Source organism: Cydia pomonella, chromosome 1, assembly GCF_033807575.1.
Source record: "Cydia pomonella isolate Wapato2018A chromosome 1, ilCydPomo1, whole genome shotgun sequence".
Lineage (NCBI taxonomy): Eukaryota > Metazoa > Arthropoda > Insecta > Lepidoptera > Tortricidae > Cydia > Cydia pomonella.
Window position 1 is genome coordinate 18,461,436 of NC_084703.1, and position 13,033 is coordinate 18,474,468.

The 13,033-nt window shown below is 37.1% G+C and overlaps 1 protein-coding gene across 2 annotated transcripts; it reads left to right on the forward strand.

The window, feature by feature from the left end:
• Window positions 1-429: 429 nt before the first annotated feature.
• LOC133517547 (D-3-phosphoglycerate dehydrogenase) lies at window positions 430-12,241 on the forward strand. Of its 2 annotated transcripts, none has more exons than XM_061850873.1 (8): window positions 430-448; window positions 2,278-2,417; window positions 2,503-2,654; window positions 5,031-5,250; window positions 5,790-5,922; window positions 9,223-9,338; window positions 9,771-9,873; window positions 11,806-12,241. In XM_061850873.1, the coding sequence occupies exons 2-8, from the start codon at window positions 2,283-2,285 to the stop codon at window positions 11,928-11,930; spliced, it is 984 nt and encodes a 327-aa protein (XP_061706857.1). In that variant the 5' UTR covers window positions 430-448; window positions 2,278-2,282; the 3' UTR covers window positions 11,931-12,241. The 2 variants fall into 2 exon arrangements, with proteins under 2 accessions (XP_061706857.1, XP_061706852.1); XM_061850868.1 differs by lacking the exon at window positions 430-448 and adding an exon at window positions 1,650-1,807.
• Window positions 12,242-13,033: the final 792 nt, after the last annotated feature.

Here is a 13,033-nt window from a genome sequence, read left to right on the forward strand (position 1 = left end):
CTTGCACTTGCACATGAATCCCTCGCTAGAATAGATACTGGAATGTTTTCCTTCCTGATAACGACAGAATTAGTAGGTACAGTCAGCATCAATTGTAGCTGATGAAACAACGCGCCAAAACTATCTGCCACCCTGGACAAATTTCCAAATTGATATAGATCTCTTCAGTTCGCGTTCAAAACTATTTGATACAGTCTAATTGTTGTACATAGAGAGATACGGATATCTTTTTTCGATAAGCTATTTGAAAAATGTGGGTAGATAGATACTTTTGACGCGTAGTCTGATCCGCTACGTTTGCTGACTGTTCATAAGTACCTACATACATAAAGCAGTTAGTTACAAAGCAGTTACAACACTGCATGGGTGTGGTCCATAATGCTATGCGCATAGTTTTGAAGGGCTTGTCGGTGCTCTCAGTTATCTGTTCCTGTATTAAAAGAGAAAGGTAAATTGATGGCGTTATAATTTCTTGCATGTCTTACTATTTATGTATGAGTAATATACCTACTTAGTGGTTTCCAGTTCAGGATTAGGTATTATTTGTATTTTACCTATTATATGCTAATAAGCCATCAACAACCTATGGTGCCAATTATCTACATCCAGCAAGAGTATTATTCCGTTTCACCAAATATCAGCACATATTTGACATGTAAAAAATACTTTCCTGTAATTGCCAAAAATGTTCAAGGTTTGATATTTTTGCAATTGAACCATTTTATACATTTCAAATATTGTTAACGATGTGCTGATCAAACGGAAAACGGTGGACACATTCAATGGACAGTTATAGTGACTTTACTATTATACAAAAGCAAAGTTACCCAGTGACGGGCTTCATTTTCCTTTCCCTTTTTCTTTTTCCGAAAAGCTAGATTTTTGGCATTATTTAGTTAAAATATTGTTTTGTTCCATGTTGGAATAAAACCCAAAAACAGTTAAATTGTACTATTTAATTCACTTAGATTATAAGTACCTAATACCTATGCACAATTAGTTACAAACAAATATCAGTCCATGTTCCTATATTTTTTAGTAATGTAATTACAGAATGGAAAGAATCATACTTAAGGTCGTAACAAATATAGATAAGCCCGCGTTCCCTGGCCGGTGTGTTTACACTGCTATCCCACCACAAATTGCATCATCTGATCAGTAACTTGACCGCATTTGTTGATAATAATTGTCATTTAGAGCCACACGCAATTCATTTCCTAAGAATGAGTAAGGCAAATACTAATCTCGGCAATCCATTATTACCTACTTGAAAAAAGGAGGAGGACAAAGAGGTAATGGATTTATTTTTCTTTTCTTCTATAAATTCTTTCCATCGGAATGTTCTAACGTAGGGATTTACCATCTTATTCTATATGAACTTGGTATTTCTAGTTGAGACGGTTTAGGTATCTGATATATAGGAGATCTTAAACACTAAAAACATTGACTTCTTGTGATATAATAAATATTGATAGCAACAAACACTGACACCGCGTAATTCAATTGCACACGGTCATGATAAAAGTGGTCTGACAACACAACGAGCCTCTGACGACAATAACTAAATCGCCAACTTTATATTGCGGCCGCTAGTAAGTCATGTTGAAACGACTCGGGTAGTCATAGAGGCGACGTTCGTGTGTTCTGGCAGATAATAAATTAACGTAAACGACTGTGCCGGCGGCACTATATGTTTGTAACGTAGTCTCTTGCGCCGGCGACTATTCGGCGTCAGTCCGTCAGTCGTCGCCGAACCTCCTCCCAGGGCCCATCGCTAACTCATCAACCACTCAACATACTTAAACGAGTGAGTACTTTAAACAAACATTAGATAATATAAGTTCGTTAACTACTTTATAGACGTTGATTAAGGCCCACATATTTAGATATATTTGTCGTTAGTAGATATTACTTTTAATTAAGTAGGTACATCCTATGCATTGGTTGACAGAAAGGTCCCAGTCTTATTAACCATTTTGTCTCAGGTTAAATAGATATTATTGCAAAGCGAATTATGAATGTGTGACATTAAAGATAGGAATTGGTATTATCTAATGACTATATGCCTACATTTTACTTAATCATTTGTTTATCCAATGAGTTGGTTTCGTCATACATTTTCTAAATACATGAAAATTAAGATAGGTAATTAGCTGATGTTTAAATGTAGACCACCGGCGCAGGCTAAGATAAAAAGTACCTACCCAATATACCGACTACGGAAAGATTTAATTTAAAAATCTGCTTGTATCACATCACATGTTTTAATTCTTGCAGATAGAATGGGTTTAGAAATTAAATCTGTGTTGGTAGCCGACGGGGTCGGATCTAACTGCCAAGAAATCCTCAACTCACATGGAATCCATGTCGTCAACAGACCAAAAATTACCAAACAAGAACTTCTTGAAGAAATTCCTGTAAGTATTGCATTGAACATTATTGTTAAGTTCGGCGGCTCGAATCAGAATTGATTAATTATGATATATTTTTGTTTGGCAACAGAAACATGAAGGCTTGGTGGTGCGATCAGCTTCACAAGTGACCAAAGAAGTGTTGGATGCGGGCAAAAAACTGTTGGTAGTGGGCCGCGCCGGCGCTGGCGTCGACAACATCGACGTCGCCGCTGCGGGGGCCAAGGGAATCGGTGTCATTAAGTAAGTTTGTGTTCGCTAGGATACGATAATACCTACTAGAAACTTCGTATGCCTTACATGTCACTTGAGATCGGGAGAGTCTCCCCCGATAAGAAGAATAGGCACAGCTAGGCGCAAGTAGTAACAGGCCCCTTTTTACAAGTTTTTTTTTACTTGCAATGTACCTATGTATGTATGTAACTATGTTTGTACAGGTCAAATCTTACAAGTTAAATTTGACCCACTTCCCCAATGATTTCTAAGTAAACATAATCCCATGCATAGTGTCAAAACGAATAAAGGTCTTCAAAAACTATTTTTAGGGTTCCGTAGCCAAATGGCAAAAAACGGAACCCTTATAGATTCGTCATGTCCGTCTGTCTGTCCGTTTATGTCACAACCACTTTTTAGGGTTCCGTAGCCAAATGGCAAAAAACGGAACCCTTATAGATTCTAAACTGAATAGTTTGCGCGAGAGAACCTTCCAAAGTGAAAAAAAGTGTGGCCCCCCCCCCCCCCCCGTAACTTCTAAAATAACAGAATGAAAAATCTAAAAAAAATATATGATATACATTGCCATATAAACTTCCACCGAAAATTGGTTTGAACGAGATCTAGTAAGTAGTTTTTTTTTTTAATACGTCATAAAAATTAAAAAAAAATTTTTTTTCATCTAACCCATACGTGTGGGGTATCTATGAATAGGTCTTCAAAAATGATATTGAGGTTTCTAATATCATTTTTTTCTAAACTGAATAGTTTGCGCGAGAGAACCTTCCAAAGTGAAAAAAAGTGTGTCCCCCCCCCCTGTAACTTCTAAAATAACAGAATTAAAAATCTAAAAAAAAAATATGATATACATTACGATGCAAACTTCCACCGAAAATTGGTTTGAACGAGATCTAGTGAGTGGTTTTTTTTTAATATGTCATAAAATTAAAATTTTTTTATTTTCGTCAAACCCATACGTGTGGGGTATCTACGGATAGGTCTTCAAAAATGATATTGAGGTTTCTAATATCATTTTTTTCTAAACTGAATAGTTTGCACGAGAGACACTTCCAAGGTGCTAAAATGTGTGTCCAAAGTGGTAAAATGTTGAACAAGATATAGTAAGTAGATTTTTTTTAATACGTCATAAATGGTACGGAACCCTTCATGCGCGAGTCCGACTCGCACTTGGCCGCTTTTTTTCCGAAACCATAAGAGCTGTACTGTTCAAATTTGGTAAGTAGATGTATTCTATGAACCGCATTAACATTTTTATACAAAAATAGAAAAAAAAAACAATAAATTTTGGGGGTTCCCCATACTTAGAACTGAAACTCAAAAAATCTTTTTTCATCAAACCCATACGTGTGGGGTATGGATAGGTCTTGGTTCCGTAGCCAAATGGCAAAAAACGGAACCCTCATAGATTCATGTCCGTTTGTCTGTCCGTTTATGTCACAGCCACTTTTTTCCGAAACCATAAGAGCTATACTGTTCAAACTTGGTAAGTAGATGTATTCTATGAACCGCATTAATATTTTACAAAAAAATAGAAAAAAAAAACAATAAATTTTGGGGGCTCCCCATACTTAGAACTGAAACTCAAAAAATCTTTTTTCATCAAACCCATACGTGTCTATGGATAGGTCTTTAAAAATGATATTTAGGTTTCTAATATCATTTTTTTCTAAACTGAAGAGTTTGCGCGAGAGACACTTCCAAAGTGAAAAAAATGTGTCCCCCCCCCCCCCCCCATGTAACTTCTAAAATAACAGAAGGAAAAATCTAAATAATATATATGATATACTACCATGCAAACTTCCTCCGAAAATTGGTTTGAACGAGATCTAGTAAATAGTTTTTTTTAATACCCTTCATGGGCGAGTCCGACTCGCACTTGGCCGCTTTTTTAAGTGAAATTTTTCGAAAATAATCGCTCCGAAAGAAAAAAATATGTGCCTCTGTAAAAATGTTAGGTTGTAATAAATAAATAAATATTATAGGACATTATTACACAAATTGACTAAGTTCCACAGTAAGCTCAATAAGGCTTGTGTTGAGGGTACTTAGACAACGATATATATAATATATAAATATTTATAAATACTTAAATACATGGAAAACATCCATGACTCAGGAACAAATATCCATGCTCATCACACGAATAAATGCCCTTACCGGGATTTGAACCCGGGACCATCAGCTTCATAGGCAGGGTCACTAGCCACTAGGCCAAACCGGTCGTGGTCTGTCGGTTGTAGGTGTTAAATGCCAACAAAAATATTTGTTTACATTATTTGCCCTTTCTATTGAACTCCACTTTAAGTGCTGTAAAGCTGTAATCTTTCTAGTGCTTTGACTTTTCATTTTTCAGTCTAGTTAGTTAATTTTTGTTAACGCTTCCAGCGCTCCCGGGGCCAACGCGATGAGCGCCTGCGAGCTAACGTGCGGGCTGATGCTGGCGCTGGCGCGGCACGTGGTGCCAGCAGCGTCGGCTCTCCGCGCGGGCCGCTGGGAGCGCGCACAGTACACGGGCACCGAGCTGCAGGGCAAGACACTGGCCGTGCTCGGCCTGGGCCGCGTAGGCCGCGAGGTCGCTGTCAGAATGCATGCCTTCGGGATGACGGTAAGGTTTTATTACTCTTATTTTACACATTGTATCAGCAGTTGTAAAGATGATAAATGATAATATTCACTATAATAGGCAGTTGTTTTGCAATGTGTATATGGTCAAGTGCAGGTATATAAAATAAGGTTGATTTTTGTTTTTTTTTTTTTTTGTAATTACTTATAGTGAATTTTCATTGTCACCTGACGATATGCGTGTTATTAGGCTGTTTACCTAATAAAATGTTGGAGAAACTGAACATTATTTTCTGGCCAAGACGCACGGAGGCGGCCTACTTGATGTACAGCGAGCTCCAAAATTGCATGGACACATTATTAATGATCTAATTTTTCTCACAACAATGGCAAAATTTGAAAAATTAGAGATGGTTATTAAGATCCTCCGTCAATTTATTGTGTCGAATGCGCCCGTGGTATTATTAAAGTGAGTTATTTAAGTTATTTTATTAAGACATTTCCAACATTCCATTCGTATTTGTTAACATTTAACTTTAACGTAACGTTAAATAAACTATATATGTTTTTAATTGTACACAGATCGTAGGATTCGATCCCTTCGTGTCATCCGAGCAATGCAAGGAGTTCCACACAACCAAGATGGAGTTGGAACAGATCTGGCCTGTGGCCGACTACATCACCCTTCACACACCTCTCATTGACTCCACCAGAAGTACGCAACATACATAATATCATATAACTTTTTTAAACCTTATAGTTTCGCCATGTCCGTCTATCTGTCTGTCCGTCCGAGGCTTTGTTCCGTGATCGTTAGTCCTAGAAAGCTGCAATTTGGCATGGACGTATAAATCAATCAAGCCGCCAAATTGTACACATAAAGTGGGGACATTTTTTTCGCTAACTACTGTTTGGGGTATCGTTGGATAGCTCCAGGTAGGGGTCTCCAGCAAACATTTTTTAAAGTACAGATTCTCGAAAGTCATAGCTCTGGAAGAAAAAAAATATGTCAATTATCTTTTGAACTATGCAAAAAATGTGATAAGCGTAATAAATACTTCCAGTGAAAACTATAGCGAACATGAATCAGTTAAAGCAAAAGTGGACGGCCGCGCGCAATCGCCTTTTCATAAAAACGTAGTCCTCATTTTCCTCTCTGTATATTAAATTTATTGGATATATTTAGACACGATCCAATGTATATCAACCACAACTGTTACTATCACCACAGCTATACAGTTTGCTTGTTTTGGAATTTTTAATTATTATACGATAACAGTAGCATTTAAAAAATTGCATGTTTTTCGCTCCTCATTAATACAGGTTATTTATTTAGTCACCTGCAATAAACGTGGTGAATATATAGGTCATACTGAGCAACTTTTACTATGGGACCAATTAAAAATATTATAATCGTTAGATTTGTAGCTGGCACCGAGCGGCTAATCCTTTGTCAATTGTTAACTAAACCGCGCGTGCCACTACCTGCAAAAAAGGGTCCAGTCACTTTAACCGGTTATTGAATTACAACTCCTATGGTAATGGAAATAAGATTCAAAATGAACAAATGGAAAAATAATTTGCGATTTCTTGTGTGGTCCCTATACGGTTACTGCCGGCGAGTCGAATGCTACCGAACCAGTCTAAAATGTGTCCTCGATATGCGGAACAAAGGCGCGTTAGGGGAGAGCGCACCTACACTGGTTTTTTGAGCGTTGGACTAGCCCGCGCTCAGATGCCAATTAGAATTATACAACCCTTTTTTTTTCAAAGGACGGGAACATTCATTGCATGTAAAAATACGCAAGTAAATATAACGCGTTAGCACTGATTGACTAACGCGTTATCTTTTCTCGGTTTAGCAAAGTAATATTTTGTGTTTTAATTGGTTCAATTCACCCCGTAAATTATTACAACTGACTAAATAAACAGCCTGTAAAATATTAATAAAATCTAAAAAATTATAGTGAAGCGGCATAGCTATGGTTAATAATTTAATATACATAAAGTTATATAAAAATATTTTCCATAAATCCAGAGAGGAAAATGGGGACTACTTTTGTATGGAGAGATGGCCGTCCCCTTTTCCTGGATTCTTATCCAGGTAAGGGCATTTATTTGTGTGATGAGCACAGATATTTGTTCCTGAGTCATGGTGTGCTTTCTATGTATTTAAATTTTTGTATATTACATATATCGTTGTCCGAGTACCCACAACACAAGCCTTCTTAAGCTTATTGTGGGGCTTAGTTGATTTGTGTAAGAATGTCCTATAATAATGAATCTCAAAACAATAAATATGTAAAAACTCAAAATAAAAAAATAAGTTAAATTTGTACGGAACCTTCGTAGGGTGAGTCCGACTAGTTCGCACTCGTCCGGTTTTTTTGTTTAAATCCAGTTTTTAAATCAATATTTCTTACCTATTAAGATCAAAGAACCACCGTGTTTTTAAAATGTACCTACTTATTTGAAATGTTGTTATTGTAAAGTTATCGTTAGCAATCAACTTGTGTTAGCTCAGGTATGGAGATTATCAGTATTCTAAATTTACTTGTCTCTGATATGAGTCATCTTATCAATATCTAGTTACCATACGATACCGCACCTATTAGATAAAGATAATTATTTGTAAGAGCGTTTTTACTGAACAATACGGGTGCTTAGCCAACATGCCAATCGTTAACGCTTAGTGTCTTCCACATTAGTGCGACAGTGACAGTTGCCTTTCGTTCACTACGGAGCGTAAACGATTGGCATGTTGGCTACGCTGTATTACGCACCCTGATACGGACATGGGGACGTATAATGTATGAAATGTGAGCTTGTCTATATTACACATTACTAGTTTTGTACTAGTAATAGCTTTGTGAACAGCGTGAACAGTAGACCCCGTGAACCGACATGGCGCTACCGATTGGAAAAAAAAAACAGAATCGACAAATAAAATAGTGCAATCATCGAACTTGCTCACATAATATTACGATACAGGTTAAGAAATGCGATTTTTGGCCAAGCTAAAACGGAGACGCTTTGTCTATCAATTGAATGCTTTAGGGTCCCCTCAGCAAGGTATACCTTATTAAATTGTAAGTACAAAGTTTCAGAGCAATCTAGCTAGTCGTTTTAAAATGAGAGCGTAACTACTGTTGTATAGAAAGGTGAAATTTGGCCGAGCTTGACAGGGAACTTTTTACAAAAAAAAGTAAACCGACTTCAAAAAAGATAATATAAAATATTATCCTTTTTTAAGTATATGCTTTACCAACTGATGTTTGGAGTCAGTGCCAAGTCACATTTTGGAGCATACCCTAATTTTGGTGCTATTTGATAAGGATGCGGATACGTTGGATTACCTTACACGACAGCAATGAACATACATTCTGTAGGTAGTCGAGTCATCTCGAGTGAAGTCCAGTTCCGCGGAAATTTAGAGGGTAATGCTAAATTAGCGTCAAAAAAACTCGGTGTGCTCAACAAATCGAGACAGTATTTCACACCGGCCCACCGCCTACAGCTTTATAAGGCGCAGGTGCGCCCACACATGGAATATTGTTCTCATTTATGGACAGGGGCACCCGCACCCCAGTACCAGCTTCTCCCTCTGGACCGCATCTAACGAAGAGCGACTCGAATTGTCGACTGCCAGCGTACTTCGGATCGGCTTGACTCCTTGGCAAGTTGGCACTGCGTAGAGATGTGACGTCGCTCTACATTTTCTATAGCATGTATAACGGAGAGTGCTCCGAGGAATTGTTCGGTGACGTACATAAACAAAAATAGCCACAACCGAATACAGAACCTCCTCCTTCTATGAAATTGAAGTCGGTTAAAAAGGGTGTCCATCGTGCCATAGGGCACGTCTTGCAGTTGCTTTTGTCCTTGGGCCAACCGACTTTCGATATAGATGGAACTCCGTCAGTTGTCGAGTGTGTATTATTTTACCGTGATATGCGTATTCGTTGGAGCAGAATAAACGATAGGTATGCTCGTATTTAAAAGAACGATTTTACAGATTTCATTAACGCCAGTGTGCTGAAGAAGTGCAAGAAAGGCATCAAGATCGTGAACGTGGGTCGTGGAGGCCTAATACACGAGCGGGACCTACTGGATGCTCTCAACGCCGGCCAGGTACACCTTACGACACTGTCGTTGGAATTTGCAATTTATAGGGATTAAAAAAATCGAAAAATAAGGGCGAAATATTGAATGGGATTCCCAATTGTTGATATGCATCCTGTTGAAATATGTTTGCCTTCCCGCGCAATGTGAGGCCGAAAGGTCACGGATTGTAGTTCAATCTGGTTGTATGTATATGTTGGAGTACAGAAGTAACAACCAGCTTCAGACCGCTATTGTAGAGGTCACATGAACAGAGATTAGTTTCTGCTTACATCAAGAATAGTATCTTATAAAGTCACGTACTTTATTTGTATTTAATGTTTGATTTGCCTTTGAGTTTTTTTTTATTACAAACCATAAATATGGAACAGCCAAATTAGCTTAAACTATAATCGGTTCCTCAATGAAAGTGCTCATGATTATTATCACGTTTGTATCCAGGTTGGCGCCGCCGCATTGGACGTGTTCGAGCAGGAGCCCCCCACTGACCCCCTCACGCTGGAGATTATCCAGCACCCGGCGGTCATCGCCACCCCTCATTTAGGTATGTCATTGATTTGTTCACTGGTTTGGACTAAGCGCAAATAAGGCCGGACCGTAATAAATCTGCATACTTAGACTTAGCAATATCAAACTATGGCATTTATGCTGACAAACGTCATATTTCTATGAAAATATGACGTTTATTATGGCACTACCACATTTTGTTACGTCGATGTCGGTGCAGAGCTAGTTTGGACCGACGATATAGCACGTATTGGTGTCATTTTGCCAAACGCCAAACTATTTCAGTTATGTATAGGTATTCAAACTCATGCACCGTTTTTAATGCTTAATCATTTTTGTGACTGATATTTGATGAGCAATTAAATAATAATAAAGGTTTGTTCAGTTCAGTTCGAAGAGCTAGTCAGCTGAGAAACTTCTGCACTGGACGTGGATGTGGACCTACCAGGACAAAAGTCCTGGCGTAAATAGCTGATGTTAACTGACGATTCTTAAAAAATGACCTAACATATTCCTCATACATCTGACCGTACCACAAAGTATAGTTCGTGTCATCCACGATGACGCACAGATTTGTCAAACATAACCTTTAATATTATGATAATACGAGTAAAGGCACGCGTCTTCGTGAATGACACGATCTACAGGCTGTAATCGTTAAGTGTAGCTAGACGATAATTCCGTAAATATATCAGAAAACTTCAAATTGATATCGAAAGTGCGTTACCCAATGAGTAAATTACATTAATACCTTTTATTTCATAAAAACATAAATATCCCAAACATTTACTTAAAACCCTCCCATAAATTTAGTATGCTGTTCGTAATTACTAATTTAATGTAATTTAGTATTTAAAATAAATATTAGATTTATTATTTCATAAACCGTAATTTTATTATTTTATTACAGTTTATTCGTGCAAATAATGAATCTCAAGCAGTTTTATCTCTTCGACACCGACTTATTTCTTTGAGGGGTTGAGTCGTCGTATTAAATGTATGGTTGCATTTAAACTTAATAATTTAAATATTTCTGCTTTTTCGATATCAATTTGAAGTTTTCTGATATCTGTTAAATTTACGCAATTATCGCCTGGCTACACTGAACGGTTACACCTTGTATACCTACCGTCTATCAAAATTAGTTGCAGGATAGCAGGATACCAATCGTAAGACACGCAAGCCAATAAAGTGTGAAATATTGTGACATTTTTTTTCATTGTGAAAAAAATTATATTTATGAAGAAAAATGTGTAAAGAATACCATTCTTAATTTTTCTTCAGTAAACTTGCCCCCCCCCCCCCCCATCTAATTTATAGATAATGAAATTTTTACATAATATTAACATTACTATAAATTTTACAGGAAAAATAATTCAGACTTGGTAACTTGGGCATCAAATGGTTTGCTACCATCCATAGTTTCCCCAAATAAATACTCCGTATCATTGAAGTGAATAAAAGTGACCATAGTAATCGGTGCTAAAATAAAAAATGCAAATACGGCACTACTCAATTTATTGATAATTCTCGATTAATAATACTTCAAATAAATTTCCACTAAAACATTACTTTCTTTAATAAACGTATATCGTAAAAAAAAAAATATTGTGACTTTTTAATGGCCGCATATCCTTACCTATTGATATTTTGTTCCTTCAGGCGTTTTTTCATTCCATTGTATTTGTGTCCTATCCGTGAACATTTTTATTCAATGGAAATTCATAAGGTACATCGAAGAAAAAATAGCAAAGAATAGCTATAATATTAACAAATTGAGGTCCGGGAACCCGCTCGGTAGGCGCTCTGTTCGTAGTCGCTTTCCTCTACAAAGCGGGAAAACGCTAGAAACGGCTACGCGTGTAGCGCTACGAAAACGTTGAATATGTGTAATTATTTATAGATAGTATGTAACAGTACTATGATAGAGATAGTGCGTATGTACCTACCCAATAAATTGCGTTTGCAGGTGCGTCAACCAAGGAGGCCCAGGTGCGCGTGGGCCAGGAGATCGCCGAGCAGCTTGTGAACCTAGTGAAGCCGGGCACCTACCCCACGCCGCTCGCCGAAGTCACACGCGTGTTCAAACACTAACATATATCAGTTACGAGTACGTGTTGTTGTATGTACGTGTTGTGGAACTTTCAACTGTTCTGTGCCGGGAGATTTCTAGGATTATTCTCAAATCTATTTATTACCATTACGAATTATTAAACGCGCAAAGATTATCTTAGTCCTCAGTGTGAGGTAAGCTTCACAGAGAATTTCGCAACTTCTGCTTGGTACATTTCTACTTACTAGCAAACATTACATGCACGTACAATCTTACATTATTGTAATATAGTATTAACTGAATATAAAATTATATCGTTAATAAACATATTTTTGTACAGTTGTTATCTCTACCCTGGTTATTTCCTTAGCACCTACTGAAGCCGATCTATGTATAGATAGATAGTTAACCATTTTAAAAGGCGCTTTCACATTGTCCGGTCTGATCTAGCTGCGTGACTAAAATGTCTAATGTGAAAGTACGGATGTGAATAATTGAGAAACCTATTTTTCATGTAACTAATGCCAAAGAGAATTTGGAATTGAGGTGTATCGTCAAAGAAAACTTTGTAGCGACGTAAATTTACTGCCATCTTTCGACACATACTTAATTAAAACTTTTAGAATGCTATTTGACTTTGATCCTTATTCTTTCACGGATATGTGTTCAATTTGTTAAATATTTAAAAGTTGCGCCATCTTGTAGACCAAAGGCCAAAGGTATAGCGGCATCGTTTCGAGCGATGGTGCCATAACCTTTAGGTAGTACCCGGTAAGAAGGCGTCACTTTTCGATATTTTACTAATTGAACACATATCAATATCATCTATGTATGACTTTTTAATATTATTTGATTATTGTAAAAATTAGGAGCGAAAAACAGTTTTCATACAAATTTGTACTTATCTATTCTTAACTCATAATAATTAATATATTGAAAATAATCAAACGTAGGGACATAACTGTGGTGGATATACAACAAAACGTGTCAATATATTTTCAATAATGTTAAAATGAGGACTACGTTTGTATGAAAAGGTGATTTCCCGCGGGTCCTCCACTTTCTTCTTAATAGAATACAAACTTGAGATTCAGGCGTATTCTACCGTAACTTTTACCGGACGCTTTAAAACTGTCAAAAAAAT

Coding starts and splice junctions, on each gene's coding strand:
- LOC133517547 (XM_061850873.1), top strand. CDS start 2,283: ATGGGTTTAGAAATTAAATCTGTGTTGGTAGCCGACGGGGTCGGATCT. Junction 2,418..2,502: donor AACTTCTTGAAGAAATTCCT/GTAAGTATTGCA, acceptor GTTTGGCAACAG/AAACATGAAGGCTTGGTGGT. Junction 2,655..5,030: donor AAGGGAATCGGTGTCATTAA/GTAAGTTTGTGT, acceptor TAACGCTTCCAG/CGCTCCCGGGGCCAACGCGA.